Genomic DNA, 22,715 nt, shown 5'->3' with positions numbered 1-22,715 from the left:
CATGAGCCACAGAATATAGGTTCTTGAATATATAGGCTGCCTCTAGAAGCTGAGAACGAACCCTCGTTGACAACCAGCAAGGAAATGGGACCTCAATCTGACAGCCACATGGAACCAAATTCTGGTAAGAGCTTGAATGAGCTTGGAAGAAGATTCATTCCCCAAAGCCTCCGGTAAGAAACCTAGCCCTGCTGACACTTTGATTTCAGCCCTGTGAAACCTTGCACAGGGAACCGGTTGAGCCTTACCATGCAGATTTCTGATCTACAGAGAACTTTGCCTTTCAAGCCACTTGGTTTGTGGCAATTTGTTACAGTTGCAGAAGCAACTAATAATGGAGCAGTGGTTCCAGTGCCACCATCAAATTGCCTTATTTTTCTGTCCCCACCAGCCTGCTGTTAGGAACCTAGGAAAAGGCACTCACCACACAACACTTACAGGATGTCCCACATGGCACGGTCATGGTTTATCTGCATATTCTGTCTTCCTTGCTAAAATCCAAGCTTTTCAAGGACAGGGATTATGAATGTCTTTTTTCCCCACTTTTTTTCATTACATAAATTATATATATTGATTGAAGAGAACTTAGGAGAAACAGTATAAAATCAAAACCATCCAAAATGTAACAGTTAACCACACGTTAACATCTTCATGTCATTCTATACCTTTCTATGCACGTTTTTATATGTATATATAAAAATCATACTATTTCTGTTGTTCTGTAACTTATTTTTCCCTTCATAATGTTATGTGGCTATTCCATATCAATGGACATGATTCTACACCATAATTTTCCATTCAACAGTAACTCGGACTGGGCCAGGTCCTCCTACTACAACCTGTCTCAAGCCTTTATGCTTCTCCCTTCATAACACTTAAAACAGCTGTTAATACTATGACTGTCAGATGACCTTATTAAGTTCTGTTTTGTTCACTAGATTATAATTTCCATGAGTTAAAGAGTGTGCCTCTTTTGCTCAAGATTATAATCGCCAATGCCTAAACAAAAGAAGATGGCAAAAAATAGAATGCCTGAATAAATGAATTTAACCAAACCTCTTTTGTCAGCCATTTGGGTTGTTTCCTCTTTTGTTTTTCCTAATGGAGATCTCTTGCACACACATTTTAATAAATGCTGAGGACTAAATAAAATAATTAATAGAATTTTCAAGAATGGTGAAGGATAGTCATTCAGTAAGCAGTAATTTAAGTCATCTGAAAGAGAAAGATGTCCTAGTTGAATAAGAACTAACTGTAGTTGGCTGACAAGGATCCTCGAAGCAAGAAGTTTAGCAAATTTTATTCTAGTTCCTTTTCTTCTTCAAACAGGGACAGGTATGCACAGTCAAGAAGACTTGATAACTCATTAAAAACTCTTCACTAAAGGCATGTTTTACTTATTAACTAATTAAAGAAAAACATTCTTCCTAATATAGATGGGTATTCGGTATGATGTAGGCACGGGAAACTTGCCAATCTTCTTATGAGTAGTTTAAAGAGTAAACACATTCTCCAAATTGGTACCATATCAGTCCCAACTCCCCAAAAATCTTTTTATAAGAGTAAGTAAGCTAACTAGCCATCATGGGGTGGACTGAGCCAGACACTAAACCTACAGAGACCTGAGCTTTAGGGAAGGTAATCGGTGGCCACTACAGTCCTATCCTGTGTCCATACAGAGATCATAAAAATAGAGTGTTTCTTTAAAATAAGACTACTGTCTATTAAATAATCAACTATCTTAAAAAAGTAACATTGTCAGGAGAAAAAAAGTAACATTATTAGTTTAAACTACATGTTTTTCAGGCAGCCCAGGTGGCTCAGTGGTTTAGTGCCACCTTCAGTCCAGGGCATGATCCTGGAGGCCCAGGATGGAGTCCTGCTTTGGACTCCCTGCATGGAGCCTGCTTCTCCCTCTGCCTGTGTCTCCGCCTCTCTCTCTCTCTCCCTCTGTCTCTCATGAATAAATAAATAAAATCTTTAAAAAATAAAAATAAAAAAATAAACTACATGTTTTTCAATAGGTATTTAAAACACACAAATGCTAAAAATGCCCAAGTGTGAAATAAGAACAACATATTTCATCAATAAAATGCACGTTCTTCATCTGACAGAGAGAAACAGACAAGGCTGCCTTCAGATTATTCGAAGCCTTCATAGATTGTATAGGTTTCAAAGTTTCTTTAGTTATAACTTTATTAATTTATATTACCTGCCCTTTCTTCTCTGCATGTTCTACTAAAAGTTTTTCATCTTTAAATGTCCAGAGGGAGAGACCCCAAAAGTAAAAAGGATGGGAAACTGAAATCATTGTGTCGCTTACCAGGGGTGGTGGAGTACATAACGCAAAGAGCACTAGACTGAGCGTAAAGAGTGGGGTGCTAGTTCTGATACTACTGTTTCATCAAGCCACTGACATTTCCTAGACCCCAGTCTCTTTATCCGAAAAATGAAGGGGCTCAGTGATCTCCACGGCCCTTTTAAGCACAAACATTCTTTGCAGTGGATTTCCGGGGAATGAGACAGTTAAAGAAAAAGTAAAACTCACAGTAGATATACCCTGCCACAGGTTATGAAGGTAATTGAAAAAGGTCTCAAATAAAATGCCCCCTATAGATTTTACTTATAAATGTATGCCATCAACCTCCTCAGACCTCTACTTCCTGTACATTCTGTTCATACTGATTATCTGAAATCTGAGAGGCATTTTACAGTCAAAGAGCCTTTATCAGTGATTGGGGCTTTAAATGGCTTCCTTAGAGGAAAGATAAAAAGATAAAGAATAAAGTTAGATTTGTGCAAAAAATAAATCTTTGGAACCTCTATGAAAAAAATCAATAGTGATAAGTGAGATCTATCTCACTTATCTCACTGAGAAAATTTCTTAAGAGTCACAAAGACTCACTAAGCTCTGTGTTAGGACTTTTTGCAGAATAGAGAAAAATTTCTAATAATGATATAATACCTACATTTAAAACATTAAAAGCAGTTCTCAACATACCCTTATCTGGTTTTACAATAACCTATGCATACTAAGAGCCACTACCATCTTGCCATAGCCTCTCCCATCCCGGGCACCCAGGACAAGGTAACATCCATGGTAGAAATATAATAATACCTCCTGCTCCTCCAGTTGTCTCCCAGGGGCTAACAGAGCTAGATGCTTTGCCCCAGTATAGTCCCCATATCGACAAATCCAGATATCTTCGAACTAGAAGCAGCCTTGCTCTATCCAAATTGATATGGAGGATATGGGGCTTCCCCTTTGGGAACAATTTCTATAATAATAATAATTCTCTGTCTAAAAATTGACACATATACTGTAAGGCTAGCTTTACAGTTCTGAAAATGGTAGGCAATGTAGAATGTGGAAGAAGAGATCTTTTTGGAATTGTCTATCAGACTTCAAATATATTATTACTACTCCACTCCCTACAACTACTCCCTCCACCAAAAAAAGAAAGGAAAAAAGACTGTAAGCCTTACCTATGTTCTCTAGCATCTCTGCTACATAATAATAGCTCAACTACAAAATAAGTCATTTTCAACTACAAAATAAGTCATTTTCTTCTCTGAGCCTCAGTTGGCAGCAATATTTGATGGGCTGCTTTACCGAGGTTACACACAAGTTTACCAATACTTGATGGGATGCTTTAAGGAGGTTACACACTAGATAATCTTAAAAATCCCTTTCATCTCTGACACTCCATGATTCTAAGACAAATGACCTTTCTGAGTTAACCCAGCCTCAGAACCTTATTTATAGCATTGTTTCTATGCAGAAGAGTTATACATATCTCAAACAAACAATTTAAAAGTGAACTTTGGGAACATAATCCATTTGAAGTTGGGGCCTTCCTGTATTTCATAAAATATTATCTACCATTTTCTTTCACATCCTTACTAAGCCCCTGTGAAATAACTCTTGGATGTTTTAATCTGGCAGCTGTAAAAATATGGCGCTCCAGGGAGACAGAGTTGGGTAGGGTGGCAGAAGACTATAAGATGCCCCAATTATTCCCACTTCTTGGAATTCACACTTTGGTGTAATTCCCTCCCTTGACTTTGGGTGGGACTTGTGATATGCTTCTAACACGAGAAAATGGCAAAGGTAACAAGATATCACTTCTATAATTATATTACATAAAATTTAATTTCCATCTTGCTAGCAGACTCTATTGATGCTTTCCCTTGCTGGCTTTTGAAGTAAGCCACCATATATATGGAGTGGCTCTCACAGCATGCACTGAGGGTGGCCCAGGCTTACAGCCATGAAGAAGAGCTAAAGCCCTGAGTCCAACAATCCTGAAAGATGGGGTGTTGCCAACTATGTGAGCTTGGAAGGAGAACTCCCCAACAGAGCCCAAGGCCTGACCAACACCTTGATCGAGGTCCTGGGAGACACTCCGAAGCAGAAGACTCAGCTAAACCATACTCATATTCCTGACCCACAGAAACTGTGAGATAGTAATTGTGTCTTGTTTTAAGCCACCAATTTATAGTAACATTGTTACCTAGCAAATGATAATTAATGCAGGCAGAAGAAACACACAGTATAATTGGAGAAGAACTCCAGGGCAACAGAAAAACAGATTTGAGATAGGAAAGTTCAGGTAATAAAAGATCACTATAGGATAAAGTTTGTTTTGAAATATTTCATGAAGAGGTTAGTTACAGGACCCATCTTATTAAGTCTTTCAAGAATTCAAACTGGCAGAGAAGTAGAGGGGACTGCACACAAATAGAATGAATATCTTGGATAAAAATACTATCTACTGCACTGAGAAACAGTGGGAAAGGACTGAGTAGGTACAATGGGTCTAGATCATGGGAAGCCTGCAAAGGCAGGTGTTGAATAGGCTCCCCTTTGATAATGTAGGCATCAACACTAAGGAAAGGCTCTTGAGCAGGGAAATGACCATAAAAAGTATTTGAAAGAACTTAATCCTATCACAGCATAAAGGATGGAGAAGATTAGAGATTAGAAGACCAAGAATAGATATGCTACCACAACAGCTGTCCTGAGGTCAACAAACATGTGAAGGAAAAAGGCTCATGCTCATGAATAACCAAAGACTTGCAAATTAAAACTATAAAATGCCATTTTTGGTTAACCAAATTAGCAAAAAATAAAAACTAGTAATACAAGCAAAGATAAAGCAGCCTCAGACACTGGTGGTAATGTAAATAGAATGGACATTATGGAAAGCCATATTCATTAGCAATTTTTATTAATAATCTTAAAATATTTATTAGTAATCTTAATCTTATCCTCAGACTTGGTATTTCACTTCTTAAAAAATATTTTAAGAAAATAAATTTTTTACCCATTCAACAAACATTTACTTGAGTGCCTGCAACATTCCAAGTACTACGGATACAGTCTGAATGAAACAGACTTCACCTCTGCTCTCATGAACTTAGAAGACACAAACATTTAACAAATAATCACAAAATAAATATGTTATTACACATATTACAGGACACAATGGGAATCTTTTTATTTATTTTCATTTATTTATTTTTAAAATAAACTACACTGAACATGGAGCTCAAACTTACAACCCCAAGATCAAGAGTCATTTTCCCCATGAGAAAGTATTTTTAAATACCTGATTTAAACTGTGAAGTCAAAAAAGACCTTTCTGGGAAATAACATATATAATGAGGACTGAAGGATGAGTAGAATGCAGCCACATGAAGAATGGGAGAAATATTTCCTTCTGACAGAGGAAATAATACTCATGAAGGCAAGAAAGAATTAGTTGTATTCAAGATTTTAGAGGATTCATTTATTAACTTATTCAAGAAGTATGTATGGAGGTAGGTCCTAGTAAATATCAGGTATTAGGGACTGAGGATTAAAAAATGAGAGAAAATAGTGATCAAGGTCAAGTTGGGGTAGAAGCAGACAAAACAGGTATAAAAAATTTTTATTGCTTATGGTAGGGCCTAGTATCATAATGGAGACAAACATATAGTAGGAAATGAATGAAAAACTAGGAAATGAATGCATTTGGCTGAAAAAATAAGAGGACGGAGTAAAGGTAACAAACACAGAGACACTGTGCCTTCTTTCAAATCCAAACAATATAGACTTACCTGAGAAAGTTATGTTAAAAAATGTATTACTCATTAAAATATATATGTAGCATTTTAAGAGAAATACTTAGATGGTTCAGCACTAAAATGGGTAGCACTGTTGGTTGAGCATCTGACTCTGCATTTTGGTTCAGGTCATGATCTCAGGGTTGTGAGATCGAGCCCTGGGTCAGGCTCCACATTGGGCATGGAGCCTGCTTAAGATTCTCCCTCACCCTCTCCCTCTCAATAAACAAACAAACAAACAAACATGTATACTTAAGGTATAGCTACCTGGGAAACTATTTCCTCTATAGCTATCCATGAATGGCTCCCAACTATGCTAATACTCAGGGAAAAGTCACCACTTTTTTGGAATAAGAAGTAGGCTCTCTTTGAAAGAGGCCAATTATAAAAATATATATAGTGTGTGTACATACATATACATAGTGTATTGAATATATAGTATGAAGAATATATAGTATACAAGAAATAGCTGTATCAGTATTTAGAAAATACAAGGACTTGAAATTAAAAATTGACCAAATGAGCTTCTATAAGTTTAAGTGTGAAGAGTGACATTTACACAAATCTTATGGTGACAATATGTTTGGAACCATCAGCAAATTATAAAGGGAGCCATAAACATGAGTATGACCTCATGTGAGCAGTAGATCTGAAGGAAGAGATCTCTTTTCCTCCTATCTCTTCAGTTACCTAAATGGTAATATTTTATGTTTGGTACATGTCAATAGCATTAAAGAGTCAAAAAGTGTTTGCAACATAGATATTACCTACAACAACAACAAAAAAAGATGTGGAATTCTGTACTATTTTTGTAACTTCTATGAGTCTAAAATTATTTCAAAACAAAAAGTAAAAGAAATATATATATATAAAGAAATATATACATACACACACACATACATATATATATATATAGGCTGTCTATATATAAACAAATAAACAATATACATATATAGGCTGTCTTGTTATCAGAAATAACACAAGGCCTAAAAGTGTTAATTCTATAAAACAATCAAAAAAGGGATAAATGAAAATCCTCCAAATTACTCTGAGTCCAATTTTCACTTCTGTCAAGGGATGCAGATGCTTATCAAGAGAAAAAGCTCATAATCTGCATTTGATATTCCACTGACCAACCAGACTTTTGAGAAAATCATTTCAATCTCTCTAAACCTCTGCTACACCTACCTCACACCATGGTGTTATATGCTTGCCAACTATGATACGCTACACAAATATTCATTATTATTATTTAAAATTATATTTATTTGAACTGCATTACTCCATTCAATGGGGGAATATTTCTGAGATCATATCATAACTACTTGGATTTCTTCAAGTTTGTGAAATTATCAAATTAATCTTATACTTTCCAGTAAAGGCACTGATTTAATGAACGGATTTATCTAATAATAAATATAGTTACTATATCCTGGAAAATACTTCTTAAGACAACTACATCCTTAAAAATAGTTTTCACTGCTTAGCCTTTTCCTATAAAGTTCATAAACTGAATTGGGTAACCCATTACTTTAAAATGTTTGGTTAATTTTGAAGACTTGATTTATTTATTAAACCTGTCTAATCAACTGTAATGGGGCATAAACATACAGTGTGGACAAATATACTGACATCAAATCTAAAATATGTATGATGACATTTTCCTCACAGACATTAAAAATGAAATAATAGCTCCTCTGAAGAAAAAAGGCAATTAAGTCAGGAATTTCATGAAATGCGAAAGATGAAACTTGCAAATTCAAAACAAATTTTAAAGTCTGACAAAGAAAATGTATCTTATAAAATTGGAAATTGATGTGTACTGTACTTATAAATGATGCATCACAAAATGTTTCGTTATACCTTTAATGTTTCAAAATCCATTATCATCCCTCTGTCTCCCATCAATACAGTCGTAGGAAGAAAAAGTATTAAGTTATTTCCTGATTTAAAACTTCATGTATAACCTAAAGGCTAATGGGAAAACAGAGTATAGGAATAATCCTCTCAAATCAAGCCTATACTCATTAAAACCTCAAGATAGTGCATTTTAACTTGGTAGCTAATTTTATTTCCTGGAAAATGTATTGACAGACCAAAAACAGGAATAATTCGAGTGGGAGGTTAAAAAAATAAAAACACCAACAGGAGTCATATAAAAATAATATTCAGTAAGATATTACTGGAAAAGCAGGATTTTCTACCCCCCATTCAAAGTTTCCACAGTGTTCATTCAGCCAACAGTCTACTCACTTCCGATGGGTGTGGTCCATACCACTGTTTGGTATTGCTTCCAACTTTGCATTTTTCTGCCCACAGATATTTCCATAGCTGTCGTATCCTGACACTAGTCTCGCTGCTGCACCTGTTGCTACTGAAAAGCCACAAATAAATCCCTAGAAAAAAAAAAACAGAAAAAACATACAAATAAACCAGTTCAATAGCAACAGTCACTACTTGATACGATAATGAGCTTCTTTTGTCTGTTGAAGGGAACAAAGAGCCATCTTTCCTTATTGCAAACACTATTCAACTGTTTTCCTTGGATTTCACATAAGCAGCACAAGAAGCCCACAGGGAAACACTATTTACTACCACAACAAAACAAATCTCAAGCTTTTACATCATAAGATAGTCTTTGCATTTTATGATAATAATATCTTCTCCGAACTAGGGGTGGTAGAAGGGGAGGAGGGCGGGGGGTGGGAGTGAATGGGTGACGGGCACTGGGTGTTATTCTGTATGTTAGTAAAATGAACACCAATAAAAAAAAAAGAAAAAATAAAATAAATAAATAAATAAAATGTTGATAATTTAAAAAAAATAATAATAATAATATCTTCTCTGTATTGAACGTCTGCACCGTGCCATGCTCCTACTAGGTGCTTACCAGACATTATCGCTAATCCTCAGGAGGGAGAATGAGACCCAGAGAGGTTCAGTAAGTTGCCCAATGCCACAGAAGCTAGTAAAGATCAGACCATAAAATCAAACCCAGCTTGTTTCATTCTTTAGTTTTATTTGGTTGTAAAGGAGTTCTGTTAAATGAACAATAGCAACAGATGAAAGAAAAAAAAATCAAAGAACATAGGTATGTGGGTTTTGAATTATTATCACTTTGGTACATGCAACACTTCTGTTTCCTTTCTGCAATAAAGCTGTATACAAGCCAAAGAATTACACCGTGCAACACCACCATGCTTTTAATGTCGCAGACTCAAGAGAGTGAGGCACTGGGTCTGTGTGCCACAAAGGTTACTTCATTTCACAGGAATAGGCTTCATCACAGTGCCAAAGGCAAATAAATGGTAGACGCTTCGGAACTGTATCGTGCCTGCTAAGTCAAGTATGCAGTGACCGAGACAAGGCAATAACAGCCTATACTCACTGCAGGCTAGCAGTCATAAGAATAGGAAGTAAGTGACTCACTCACTCCTGACAAAATGAATTGGGAGAAAAGACTGGGGTTAGAAAATCTTGCAACATGGTCATTAAAAGGTTATGGTTTTTTTTGTCCTTATTGAAGTGGCCAACGAAGGCAGAGATTATCAGTGTTTAACATAGGATAGTCAAGACTCATGAGTAGTGTGCGTATAAGCAGCCCAGTGAGATCTCAGGCCTATGGTGCTCAGTGCTGTACTCATATGCAGTTCCTCCAAGGAGACTATTTCTTTCCTAAACATACTTCCTTAAAAAGGCAAAAACTCTTTTTTTTTTTTTTTTTCTAAATAACCCCTCTATTTTTTATCTTGCAGGTAAGGAAAGGGAAGGAGGGGGGAAGTGTAGAGAGTGTGGCTCTAGTTAGTAGAAACTGCTTGAAACTACAGTCTGTAAGAAAGTCCAATTTCAGAGGGAGACTATCTCTGATTTGCTACTCTCATGCCTGTGGATCCTTGCCAAGTGATTTCAACTCTGCGTCTCACTCTATTCAGGTAAAATGGAGATAGTGGGTGTATATCTCATAAGAGTGCTATATGGATTAAATGAAATAATCCAGTAAAGTGGCAAGAATCCTGCTCAGCACATAGTAAGAGCTCAATAAATATTAACTATTATTGTTGTTAAAAATGAGAACACGTAAAGGAAAAGACCATGGGTTCTAGGGTCAGATAACCTTCACTGATCAATGGAATACTGATCACTCCATTTTCTACTTGTGTGACACTGGACAAACCTGCTTAATGTTCTGTGCTTCAGTTTTCGCTGTCTATAAATTGAGGCTAAAACCACTTACCACAAAGGCTGCTGTGAGAATTACATGAAATAATGCATGTAAGTGTCTGTTTCAATAAAAATGTTAGTACCCTTCTGCCTCAAAGCAGCAGCTAACTGCTCGCAATAGAGTTAGGCAGAGGCTGGTGGGGATTCACTCATTCACCCTCGCCTTTTGCCCCCTCCCTCTCTCCTGATTCCTCCATGGAAAATGCATGATAGTTCCATGACAGGACTTCACGCCAATACTAAAAAAAGAGAAAAAAAAAAAAAAAAACTTAAGCCCCTGTACACATACAGAGATGCAAACCAGCATGCCATTTTAAGCATATCATTACTTCAAATTAGGAAATCCTACACCGAACAAAAACTGGAAGTGATTAGGAGGTTTAATGGCTAACCTTTCCAATACAGTTCTTTGACAAGAAGAATCAGAGAGTAACAGAAAGGGAACCCAGAGAGATATGGATTTAAACCCTCACTCTACCACTTACTACCTATGGGACTTTGATCCAATTACCTACTTAGAGTGTTTCTTCCTCATCCCTAACACAAGTACCATCATCTATTTCACAGCCTGATGATGAGGACTAAATGAGATAATGCATATCTAACCCCTAGCTGGGCTGGTGCATGACTGGTCATCAAGACAGGGTAGCTGTTAGTGGGAAATTTGAAAGACAAAGCCAGACTAAAGAAGTTGACACCAGTAATTGGGGACTAACCAAAAACTCCTTTAGTTCTCTCCTTTAGAACAAAAATTTCTAGGGAGGAAAATGAGAAAGCATGTCAGTAATTCTGACACTATACAGAAACATTCAGACCACAATTACAATCTTCTTTCTCTACTAGTCTAAAATAGCAAAGCCCTTGCATAATTAAAAGGTTATGTTCTTCTTTCACTTTTTATAGAAATTTTCTTCTTGTGTTTGATAAGTACTTTTTGTTACAGATTCCTTTAAATGGTTTCTGATTTCCCTTTGTGACTATTTTTAACAGTACAGTTGGATATGTGAGGGTTTGTTGGTTTTTGTTTTTTGTTTTATTTTTTTAATAATAAATTTATTTTTTATTGGTGTTCAATTTGCCAACATACAGAATAACACCCAGTGCTCATCCCGTCAAGTGCTCCCCTCAGTGCCCGCCAACTAGTCACCCCCACCCCCCGCCCCCCTCCCCTTCCACCACCCCTAGTTCGTTTCCCAGAGTTAGGAATCTTCCATGTTCTGTCTCCCTTTCTGATATTTCCTACCCATTTCTTCTCCCTTCCCCTCTATTCCCTTTCACTATTATTTATATTCCCCAAATGAATGAGACCATATAATGTTTGTCCTTTTGTTCCGACGTGGATGGAACTGGAGGGTATTATGCTGAGTGTTTTTTTGTCTTTTAAATCATAAGCCACCTCATATCCCTCTGGGATGTAGATAGAGTATAAATTATAAATGTTACATATATGTGGTAAAATGGGACACTGACATATTTTCACACAGGCCATTTAAACTTCTTAGTAGCTTCCAAAGGCATTAGAGAAGGGAGGGTAAGAAGCTGCAGGGGAGAAAGGAAGGAGAATAAGTAAGGTAATAAGATAGGAGGAAACCATGACTGTTATCCCAGGGACTTCCCATATGGTACAAGTACTGATGATGGGGAACTAGGCCAATATAATTAAAAATACAATCGCCCTTAAAAAAACACACACAACATTCTGAAATCCAAATGCAGAAAGCAATACAGTTTCAGAAGAGAAAAAAATGTGGTACATGAAATTAAAATAGGACGAGAGAAACTTTACAGAATCCACTCAGTAATTTAATGGCTGTGAGTGGGGAGAGGAAGAGGCATTCAAGAGAAGGAAATCATATTAATGAAGCAAATGATAAGGGGGATGAGGAAAGCTTTTATATCCCTATAGTAGAGAGCAATCACTGCAGAGAAAGTAAGCCTATTAGTAAGGAAGAGAACCATGGCTAAAATCTTAAAAGGACTGAGTTACTGAAGTGCTGGCAGAACTGCTCTTCTGAGAGAGGGAGAGAAGGAGCAGACAAATCTAATCACAAACAGGAGGTGACTCAAATCAGATCAAGGCATCCAGTGGTGGTGGATCCCAAGCTGGATCTGGCACACTAGGAAGTATCTATTGCCTACGTGGGAGAAAGACAATTTGCTAATTAATGAACTGTGCTCATTACTTCAACGTAAGAAGGAGGATTTGCTTAGTTTCACTCACTATTAGTCAAAAAGAGGGACACATTTTATTTCACAAGCATGTTTGAATTTCAAACCTGGAGCCTTAACATGCAACTGAGCAAGACAGAAGGCCTTAGTTTTGGTTTGAGGGGTGAGGAAAAAAATCAACAAAAACATGTGTGGCAGATGGCAATGAAATATGAATATAACAAAATGATTCAAAATAAAAAGATGGGCAAAAAAGATTGACACTTATAGCTTTCTCCCAAGGACTAATGAAAATATATCCAGACTCTTCTCCTCAAATATAACCTCCTTTAGCTCTCTACCTAATCCTATTCCTCTATCCCTAAACTCAGTCAAAGCTTGGAGTCAATCTCCTAATAACTAATTTGTCAAACCTTGAAGTAACATTTGGCTTCTGTTCCTCCTCTTCTGAGAGCCCTGAAACAAGAAAGGCCATGGGGACCCAGCAGACAGGATAGCATAAGAATGCCTAATGCAGAACTAATATTTATACAAACAAACAAAAATTTAAAAATTTTGCCAATCTGCCAAATTTCTAGATTTCTTTAAAGTTTAATAGGATGTACTACTCTAAAAGGAAGAAAGAAGCAATAAGCAAAAATTACTGGAAGTCTAAGAAATGTCTAGTTCATAAGCATTTATTGAGCATAATCAAACACAAGATGCCAGGCAGGGTATGAAAGGGTTATAATACATAAAGTTTACCCTGAAAGAACTGAAATGTTCTCAAAAGATCAGAAAATAATGAGGTGTGAGGAAACAGAATCAGAGAAGCTCAGTTTCATAGGCAGCTTGAACAATGAAAAAAAGAAATAAAACACACAGACAAGGAATACTAGGAAATGAACCCGGCTCTGCCACAAATACTCCTTATGATCGTGGGGAAGTCTCTGTAAATTCTGAGCCTCAGTTTCCTTACCTGTCAAGGGGCTTGACCTAGATTAATCTTTAAAGCCCTTTCCTCTTCCCAAATTTTATGATCCTAAGGGAAAGTAGATAAAAAGTAAAATGTTTCAAACTATACTTGCTGGAAGAAGTATAAACCCATTTGGTCCATAGTGTCCGAGAATACAAAAACAAGAGTGGATCAAAAGCAAATTGATTCAAACTATTTTAAAATAGTTAAAATAGTGAATTTTATGTTATGTATATTTTGCCATAATTTTTTTTAAAAAAGGAAAAAAAAAATCCAAAGGATTAACAGAAGTAAGTAGGTATTTGGATCGGGTAACCTTAAGGTAATTTTTGGCATGCTGTTATTCCTTTTCTCCAATCCTGCCAAAGCACAGACCATCACACAAATGACTAAATACTGCAGTGAGTCTCTGAGTCTTTCACTTTGTGCTGCATGCTCGACAATAGTTAATGAGGTAGAAACACTATGCTCTGGGAACTAGACGAATGCTATCAAATAAAGAAAGGTCCTTGAAAGCAGTCTGAAGGGACAAGGTATACAGGGAGGTCTCCTACACCCAGCTCTAGTCCAGATCATTCTCTAAAACTCCAACCCATTGCTTATCTTTACCCACACCCTACCTCTCCCAAACTCATCTTCTCATTCCACATTTCCCCAAACCACTTCCCTTTTCCTACATCTACCCTGTCTGTCTTTGTAGTATCATTCTTCACCAGACTGCATATGTGAGATACAAAGTCAGAGGGACTCCTCAGTCTCCCCTCTCCACACTTCCTGCCATCACTCTCACTTCCTAACTTCATGGGAGGAAGCAAGAATGCTAACCTGTTTGCTGAAACACTGACAAGTCCAGGTTTTGCTGGCAGGTGAGGTTACCGCGTCCATGTTCTAAACAATTACTTTCCTGTTGTTCCCAATTTCAGGCAACAGAGGACCTCTTGAGGCCTCACCATCTTTCATCTTCTCTTCTGGGTCCACTACTGCCACTATGTAACCTAGACAAGTTATTTAACATAGCTCTGTGCCTCTGCTTTCTTAACTGTAAAAGAGAATGATGTTGACAACAGAATCTACTTCATTGTATATTTGTGAAATTGAAATGTTTCTATGTCGCATGCCGAACACCCCCTAGTCCACAGTAAATAGGACTAAGTATCAGGGGTAAGTTGTAGGCATCTCTGTGCCTTTTACTGTTTGTGGGGAGCACTCCCATTAAGGCCAAGTAGCCACCTCTTTCCTGTCTTTCTGTGGTAAGCTGATCTGGGCAGATAGGGTCCAGACGGATCTCTTTTCTCTTCTCACTCATACCTCTCTCTCCCTGAGACAAAATTAAGTCACACAACCCACGATGAGAAGGACCTTCAGGCCACATGGCCCACGCTTCATTCTACAAGTCATTTTTACCAAGGAGTTCTTTATTTGGGTATAATCAGGGTACAGCCTCGCTACTAATATAATACTTTGTTTATCCATCTCATTCTTCTTCCTGCATGTGTATAGAAACTGTGGTTTGGAACTTATAAGTTGGGGTCAGATTTGACCTGAAAAACCCTACCCTGAACCCCTAATACAAGAACCTCTTAGTCATGCATACTCTGCCTCCATCTTATCTACAACATTGATGACACTCTCTCCTCCTCTCCTTTATCGCTACTTTATTTCAAGTTTTCCACATGTTATCTGGACTATTACAGCCTCTAAAGTGCTTCCCCTTTATAACGGCATTATAAGCTATCTATAACATTGGCTACCAGGGCCATCTTTGTAAACTCGGTCACATCATTTCTTGCTCATAACTCTTCAGTGGTTGGGGCATCTGGGTGGCTCAGTTCAGTTAAGCTTCCAACTCTTAATTTCTGCCCAGGTCATGAACTCAGGATTGTGAGATTGAGCCCCGTGTCAGGTATGGAGCCTGCTTAAGATTCTCTCTCTCCCTCTGCCCCTCCCAGCTCTCCCTCTTCAAAAAAAAAAAAAAAATAGGGCAGCCCTGGTGGCGCAGTGGTTTAGTGCTGCCTGCAGCCTGGGGTGTGATACTGGAGACCTGGGATCGAGTCCCACATCGGGCTCCCTGCATGGAGCCTGCTTCTCCCTCTGCCTGTGTCTCTGCCTCTCTCTCTCTCTGTGTCTCTCATGAATAAATAAATAAAATCTTTAAAAAAAAGAAAAAGAAAAAGAACAGAAAACTCTTCAGTGGTTTATTGGTGCCTAAAACAGTAGTCTCAACCCTGGATAAACATTGAAAACACAGATACTAAGTCAGAATCAGAGGAAGAACCCAGGAAAGAATTGTTTGTTTGTTTTAAATCCTAGCTGATTCTGGTATGTAGTCAACTTGTCCAATATGAGAACCACTTGATTGCTACCTTAATGGAAAACATAAATTTAGAAGTACAATGCTACATGCAGTTTTTTAGAACAGAGTAAATGTATGTCCAATAATTTCAAAATATCGATAAAAGTTCAAATGTGGAAGATGATAGCTCTCAAAAAGGCTGGTAGCAATTTGCTTTGAAAAAAACCCTAAGTTCTAGACAAGGCAAGCATGGAAAAACTGAATGTAAGGGAAGAAATAAAAGAGAAGCCTCTACTTATGAAGAGGTGAACACATATAAAAAAGACTTAATGGTGAAGATGAATGAAATAAGAAAGACCTTAAAATATTTCAAAGAGTAGATATCAAGGAATGAGCAAAGAACTTCAAGTAAGGACAGTGAATAAAGATACAGCTTAAATATTAGGCCACCGAGATGACAGAAAGAAGCAGACCACTGGCTACTAGGTTAAAGAGTATTCCAGTTCCTATTCTACCTTTGTCACATGTTACCAGTATTCTATTCTTAGACAAGCTAATATTTAACCTTGTTACACCTTGTTTGTAAACTGAGGATAGAATCTATTTCATAAGGCAACTGAGAGAACTGAATGAGATAAATACATACAGAAGCATCAAGCACAGGATAATGCTCGACAAATGTTTGGTGAATGTTTCTCTGAAAAGTACTACAGAATGAAATCCTAAAGAAAAAAAAAAAAGGCTTTTAAAAACCATACAAAACAAATACACAGAAGACTGGCTCGAACTGCTGTGCCAGTATGGTGGGCAACAGAATTTGGAAATTTCTCCAGTTTCCACATAGCAGGATGTGAGGTTAGCTCAACTCTATGAGGGTAATCCAATAAAAAAAAAAAATCATTCCAAAACAAACAACACTATGCCTGCATTTAAAAGTACACACAGTGGGTCTTAATTACCATGGCACCGAAATCAGTATTATATTAATTACCAATGCATTAAAATGTGTCAGTAAACAAATAGCTCCTTACCCTGAGTCACTCCCAAATCAGCCTATCAACATTAATGACTGCACTTTACCGAGCTATTTTAGCATAGAAAAATCAAAAGCACCTAGAGTGGCAGGTACATGTTTTTATAAACATAATTTTGAAAGGTCAGCTGCTGTCTGTCTCAGGGATAATTCAGGGAGTAGAGAGAGGTTGCGCTAATTCTGTTAGCAAAAAACAAAAGAAAATCTCTCCCACACTCTGCATGCACACTGCATTTCAGGTGCTACTCCATTAAACTAAGTAGACTCTTGAACCACATCTCAGAAGTTCTAAGTGAGGAAATGGGTATTTTGAAGTTTTCTAAATATCTCAGGTTTCATGAAACTGAGCTATTATCTTTAAAACTAGCACTCCTCATTTTGCCCAATTTATTACATATCTTTTTAAAGTCTGCTGCTTTCTTTTCCTTTCTTCGGGTATATAACTGGTACCTGCAATTATGTCTATTAGGATTAGGGTGGTTCTGTGATTTTTCAAAGGGCGTTTGTGAGGTGTGCAGTCACAGAGAACACAGAGTAAGATTATCCTTAAAGAAGCTCTATAAAAGGTATGGGGAGCTGGGGACTAAAAATACTCTCACATTTGTGGAAAAAGGCTGCCAGAGAGGTAGCATGTTTGTGTTTTTGGTTGTAAAGACTAAGAAAGAGAAAGCAATGCCCATCTGCACAGTCCCTTTAAGGAAGAGGAAACAAGCTGACAGAAGAGAGCACAGCCCTGGAAATAAGGAGAGCAGGGTTCTGTTACCAGCTCTCCCATTAACATGATGTGGTTTTGGCATGGTCATTTCCATCTCTGGGTTTGATGCTTTTAATCTGTAGAAGGAGGGTGATGAACCAGATGAGGATTTCCAACTCTGCTCTGATTCTAGCTCTAAACATCAGCTAGCTTGAAAACCACTGTTTTCAACCTTTTTTTCCAGCTCAGCACCTTGTGACTCTTGAGTTCCAGAGGCCTGTGTCAGAAATCCTGCAGGGCAGGGTGGGGATGCAATTTGAATAAGCACACCCCTGACACTCTGCACCAGGGGCTCTGTTCCTCCATCCTCTATACCCAATGGAAAATCACCAGGTTCCTGGATCTCCAACTGAGAGATGCCACTCTTTCCAGCAGACACAGCAGGCAGCAGGGGCCTGGTATGGGCAGAAGCAGGGAGCAATCAGCCTCCCCTCCAAGAAGAACTGAAAGATGTCAGAATTGGAAACATTGTAGATATCCTCTGGCAAAAAGTCTAATTTTATACAAAGGAACACCAAATCCCCTGAGAGGAAAAGTGGTTCAAAAATAATCATTAGGTTTGTGTGACTGGGTTGGATAAATACTCGGGACTCAGGGGCCAGTGCTCTCCTCAACACTCCACCAAGATCACAATCCACAGAAATTTATGTCAAATGATCTGGCTTTCTCAAATGATCTAGGAAAAGAGACAGAGTTCCAATCCTCTTAATTTATCTCATGGAGGCTTAAGAAAAAAAAAATAAAAGGGTACCAAATACCAACGAATTGTATGGGGCAAAATTAAGCAGCTTCAATGGTATCCTAGAACCTCTAGTTATAAGCAATGCAGGAGGGGTTAAATATAAGTTAATAACAAGCTCCCTCTTTAAACCAATTCCCCATCATTCCCTTGGATCGTGAATTCATCAGGTTCTGATCATCTGTGAGAGTATCCTTACCATCCCAATGCAGAAGAGGATAAAAAGCAGCAGCCACGGTATGTCTGTACAGCTACGATCTTCCAGTGGCTTCCATTCTCGTTTAGAACTCTAATGGAAAATGAAAAATAATAGAGTGGTGAATGTTAAATTTAATTAAAATGAGGAAGGCACAAACATACCACATATTCCTAGATTCCATCTTGCCTGACAAGTTTCTACTGAACATTTTAATACACAACTCATATATGTGTCACCTTCCTGGGAACTTTTCCCTAACTCCCACCTTTCTTCTGGCCAGGAAGAGTACTGATTCCAATGCTTTTTTTTTTGTACCTCTATTACATTTAGCATGTTGAATTAGAACGTGCTGAGCTATGTCCTCAGAAGATCATGAGCTTCACAAAGAAAGAGACCTCTTCTCATTTCCCAGCATCTAACATGACACCAAAGGGTTCAAGATATATACTCAGTGTTAGCTCTTTAAAAAGAATAAACAGGGGTGCCTGGGTGGCTCAGTCGGTTAAGCTCCTGATTCTTGTTATCAGCTCAGGTTTTGATCTCAGGGTTGTGAGTTCAAGTCCCAAAGTAGGCTCTATGCTGGGCGTGGAGCCTGCTTAAAAATAAATAAAATAAAATAAAATAAAATAAAATAAAATAAAATAAAATGACAAATTCTTCCAACTTCAATCCTAGTGGTAGCTTTCTTGTTGTGTGTCCAGATGTTAGATTTACAAATTTAGAATGTGTTTTACATGTGTTCTCTTCTAGGAAGAAAGTCCGTTAAAATGAATTCTAGTAAGATTCAGGAACGAAAAACTAAATTAAAACTTTTTTTTTAAGATTTTATTTAATTATTTACTCACGAGAGACAACAAAGAGAGGCAGACACACAGGCAGAGGGAGAAGCAGGCTCCCCCACAGGGAGCCCGGTGTAGGACCCGATTCCAGAACCAGAATCAGCCCTGAGCTAAAGGCAGACACTCAACTGCTGAGCCACCCAGGTGTCCCATAAATTAAAACATTTTTATAGACTGATCTGGGTAACTCCTAAACCACCATCCACAGATTTTCATTCTGTTTCTGGAAAGTTTAAAGAGTTTCTAGATTTAACAGAGATTCCCTAACTAAAGAACCAGCAGCATTTTTTTTTTTTTTTTTTTTAAGAACCAGCAGCATTCTAAAGGTGAATTTGCAAAGTATTGATTGGAATCCTGATTGTATTTTTTTTTCTTACAGCAAATAGTCTTATGTTTTCAAGTCAATGTACAAATTCCTTTTAAACAGAATGTAATTGAAATAACACCCCTAAGCTTTCTAATGAACAAAAATCCTGCACCCTCTGCTGGAAACAATAAACAGAGAAGGGAGAGAGACAGTAAGTAGCCTTGGAAAACCTACAGGAAAAGTTCCTGTAAGAAGAAGGCCAGGGCCTCCAAAGGCTTCCATGACAAGATCCAGGAAACCATGTGGGAAGTCTTATCTACCAGAAAGGGCACACAAGCAGAAGGTGGCTGGAGATAATAAGGAGCCCTCTAGTATAATTAGTATGTAGAGTGCAAGAGTGAGGAACTGGTCCTCAGGTTTTATTAGCTTTCCCTCCCTTAAAAAAAAAAAAAAAGAAAGAAAGGTTTTAGCTACATACCCTTTGATAACCTGATGAAAGGTACACATTCTGGTCTTGGGAGGTATGCATCTATTTGCATAATTTTCATAAAACTTTAGAAAATTCAGACCCCAGGTTAGGAAACTCAACTTTAAAATACCTGCCTATCAATACTGAGGGCAAAGAGTCTGAGCTACAACACTTCCTCCTGACCCTTCGCGTGCTAACCAGACAAATGCTTTTTCCTTGTTCAGAGCCTTACACTGTTCAATTGTTCAACAAAAAACCCCACCACCCTTGATAGCTTGCTCCCAGACACCCACACAAGAAAACAAAAGAGCAGTAGTGAGTCATGGGGAAAAAACCTTACCCCAAGACTCTAACTAGCATTAAAAACCAAGAGTGAGTAGGCAGTTTTTTCCAGAGGAATGTAACACTATGGAAAATAGATGAAGGGCTCTGTTCTCTCCCTGGTTCTGTCGTTAGTTAGCTACAGGACTAGATAAATCACTTCATCTCTCTGGGTGGCAGGAAGGAGTTAGATTGGATCTCTTAGGTTCCTTCCAACTCTAAAAATCTGTGATCATGAAGACAGTTTTGTGAAAATTTTTATGACCAAAAAAAAAAAAAAAGAAAAAGCTACAAAAATAATTTGACATTATTCCTTGTACTATTCAAGTAAGAATGCCAGTATTGTGGTCTGTGTTTTGGAACACAGTTGCTCAGTGTATGAATAAAGAATGTTTCTTTGTATTAAATAATTTCAATCTTGAGTAATACCCATTACAATAATATTATTTACAAACACAGAATTTGGACACTTCTGCGAAATTCATTATATTTACTCTAAGGTAACCTCTAGAGCAACAGCTACTTTAAAATACTGTATTTGTTTATCTTAAACAGTCGGGGATGGGGCGGGGGGGCTCAGGCTGATTGACCAGTTTATTTATCCACAGCTATTTTCTTAGTAGTTTTACTTTAGACAAATATTCCATTTTTAATGCTTAGATTTTCACCTATAACATAAAGTGGGATTTCACTCCTGACCAGAAACATGCAAAGATTCAAAAATCTCAACAATTCAACTCACTGTGGGCCACTTCTAACCTTATATATAAAAAAACCTTCACTGGGGATGAGAAGTGGAAAAAGGACAGGAGTTATACATAAAAATTGCGATAAAGTATAAATTAGAATGGAAGAACACAAAACGGGGTGGCACGCTCATTCAGATAAAGAAAGACTTCTCAGAAGAGTGGCAGCTTACTTCACGGAGCTATTCTGAGGATCTCGTCACATAGCAAACACGAATTCTTGGTTATTATTCTTATTCATCAACATTCATTTTTTAGTTAGCCCTCTCCCTTTTGTTAAAATACTCTGGGGCACCTGGGTGACTCAGTGGTTGAGTGTCTGCCTTCGCCTCAGGTCGTGATCCTAGGGTCCTGGGATCAAGTACCACCTCAGGCTCCCTGAAGGAAACCTGATTCTCCCTCTGCCTCTGTCTCTTGCCTAAACTAAATGCCTATGTCTCTGCCTCTCTCTGTGTGTCTCTCATGAATAAATAAATAAAAATCTTTAAAAAATATATGTGTGTGTGTGTGTGTGTGTGTGTGTGTGTCTTGGGAGATGGATCTTTTCAACTAAAAGAAAAAAGAATATTAAACTTGTCTTTCCCCTTCTATTTACTAAAATTTGACTTAATAATGGCATATTTCCACTTTAGCTACTATTATTCTTAATGCCACATCACTCATTGATCTCTATTAACTAGGCACTATACCCAAAGCTTCACATACTTTATGTATATAAACATTGTCTTTAAAACAGCTGATGTAGGTATCATCCTTATTTCACAGATAAAACAAAAACTCAAGCTCTAAAGTTAAATAATCAGCCCAAGATTATACAGCTGTGTAGCCAGAATCTGAATCCAAGTCTGTGACTACAAAGGCAAATCCAATGAGAATAACATTCATTTCCACCAGTCAGTAAGGAGAAAAACCTCCATTAGTTTTTCCTCACAATGCAAAATTTGGGAGCCAATCCAATTATTTAAAATCCTATATGCGCAGAGAAAGAGAGTAAGATGTTTTATGAGCCATGACATTTCTCAAGTGTGTCAAGAAACCCAACAGTTGAAAAATTTTAATGACTCTTTAACAGATTTAACCAAGTGGCAACTGGATTTAATGCTGTCTGTTTCTTTCAATTAAAATCCACATAGACCTGGTAAAAGTAAAATGTTTTACAAAAGCACTTTTTAAATGTGATTTTTATCCCTTTCTCAAATTCTACATGAGATTAATATAGGCTGTCAGTAAATATTAGGTCCCTTCCCCTTCACAGAATCTCACAATTTAGGAACTAAATAGGGTCAAAGTAATCATACCATGCAAGCCTTGAGTGACAGATTGAACCATGGGAAAGGAGAGGTAGGAACTAGTCCAATGGATCATATTTGATTCTCATAACAATTCTGTTAGTTATTATTATATATTATTATTATATACATATATAATGATTTTTTAGTTTATAAAAGAGAAAAACAAGGTTCAAAGAAAATAAGTGTAAAATCTATTTCTGAAACCTGAGACCTCAAACTCAAGCAGAGAGATGGGCATATAAGTAAGAGTTAAGGAAATGCTAAAAATAA

General features: G+C 37.5%; 1 protein-coding gene across 5 annotated transcripts in view; it reads right to left on the bottom strand.

Moving 5' to 3' along the window:
* The window catches only part of SLC44A1 (solute carrier family 44 member 1), a 191,948-nt gene that overhangs the window by 119,883 nt on the left and 49,350 nt on the right, over positions 1-22,715 (bottom strand). The window contains exons 1-3 of one of the 5 annotated variants that reach the window (XM_077912770.1): positions 20,096-20,250; positions 18,472-18,561; positions 8,362-8,504 (exon numbers count right to left, since the gene is read on the bottom strand). In XM_077912770.1, the coding sequence (XP_077768896.1) occupies positions 8,362-8,504; positions 18,472-18,561; positions 20,096-20,146 (284 nt within the window). In that variant the 5' untranslated portion in view covers positions 20,147-20,250. Of the gene's footprint in view, positions 1-8,361; positions 8,505-18,471; positions 18,562-20,095; positions 20,251-22,715 lie in introns of those variants that run through there. The other 4 variants (XM_077912773.1, XM_077912772.1, XM_077912771.1 and 1 more) reach the window with 4 other exon arrangements.

The sequence above is a fragment of the Canis aureus genome, chromosome 10, assembly GCF_053574225.1.
Source record: "Canis aureus isolate CA01 chromosome 10, VMU_Caureus_v.1.0, whole genome shotgun sequence".
Lineage (NCBI taxonomy): Eukaryota > Metazoa > Chordata > Mammalia > Carnivora > Canidae > Canis > Canis aureus.
The sequence above is the reverse complement of the archived record's forward strand: the minus strand, read 5'-3'. Positions and strand labels throughout refer to the sequence as shown.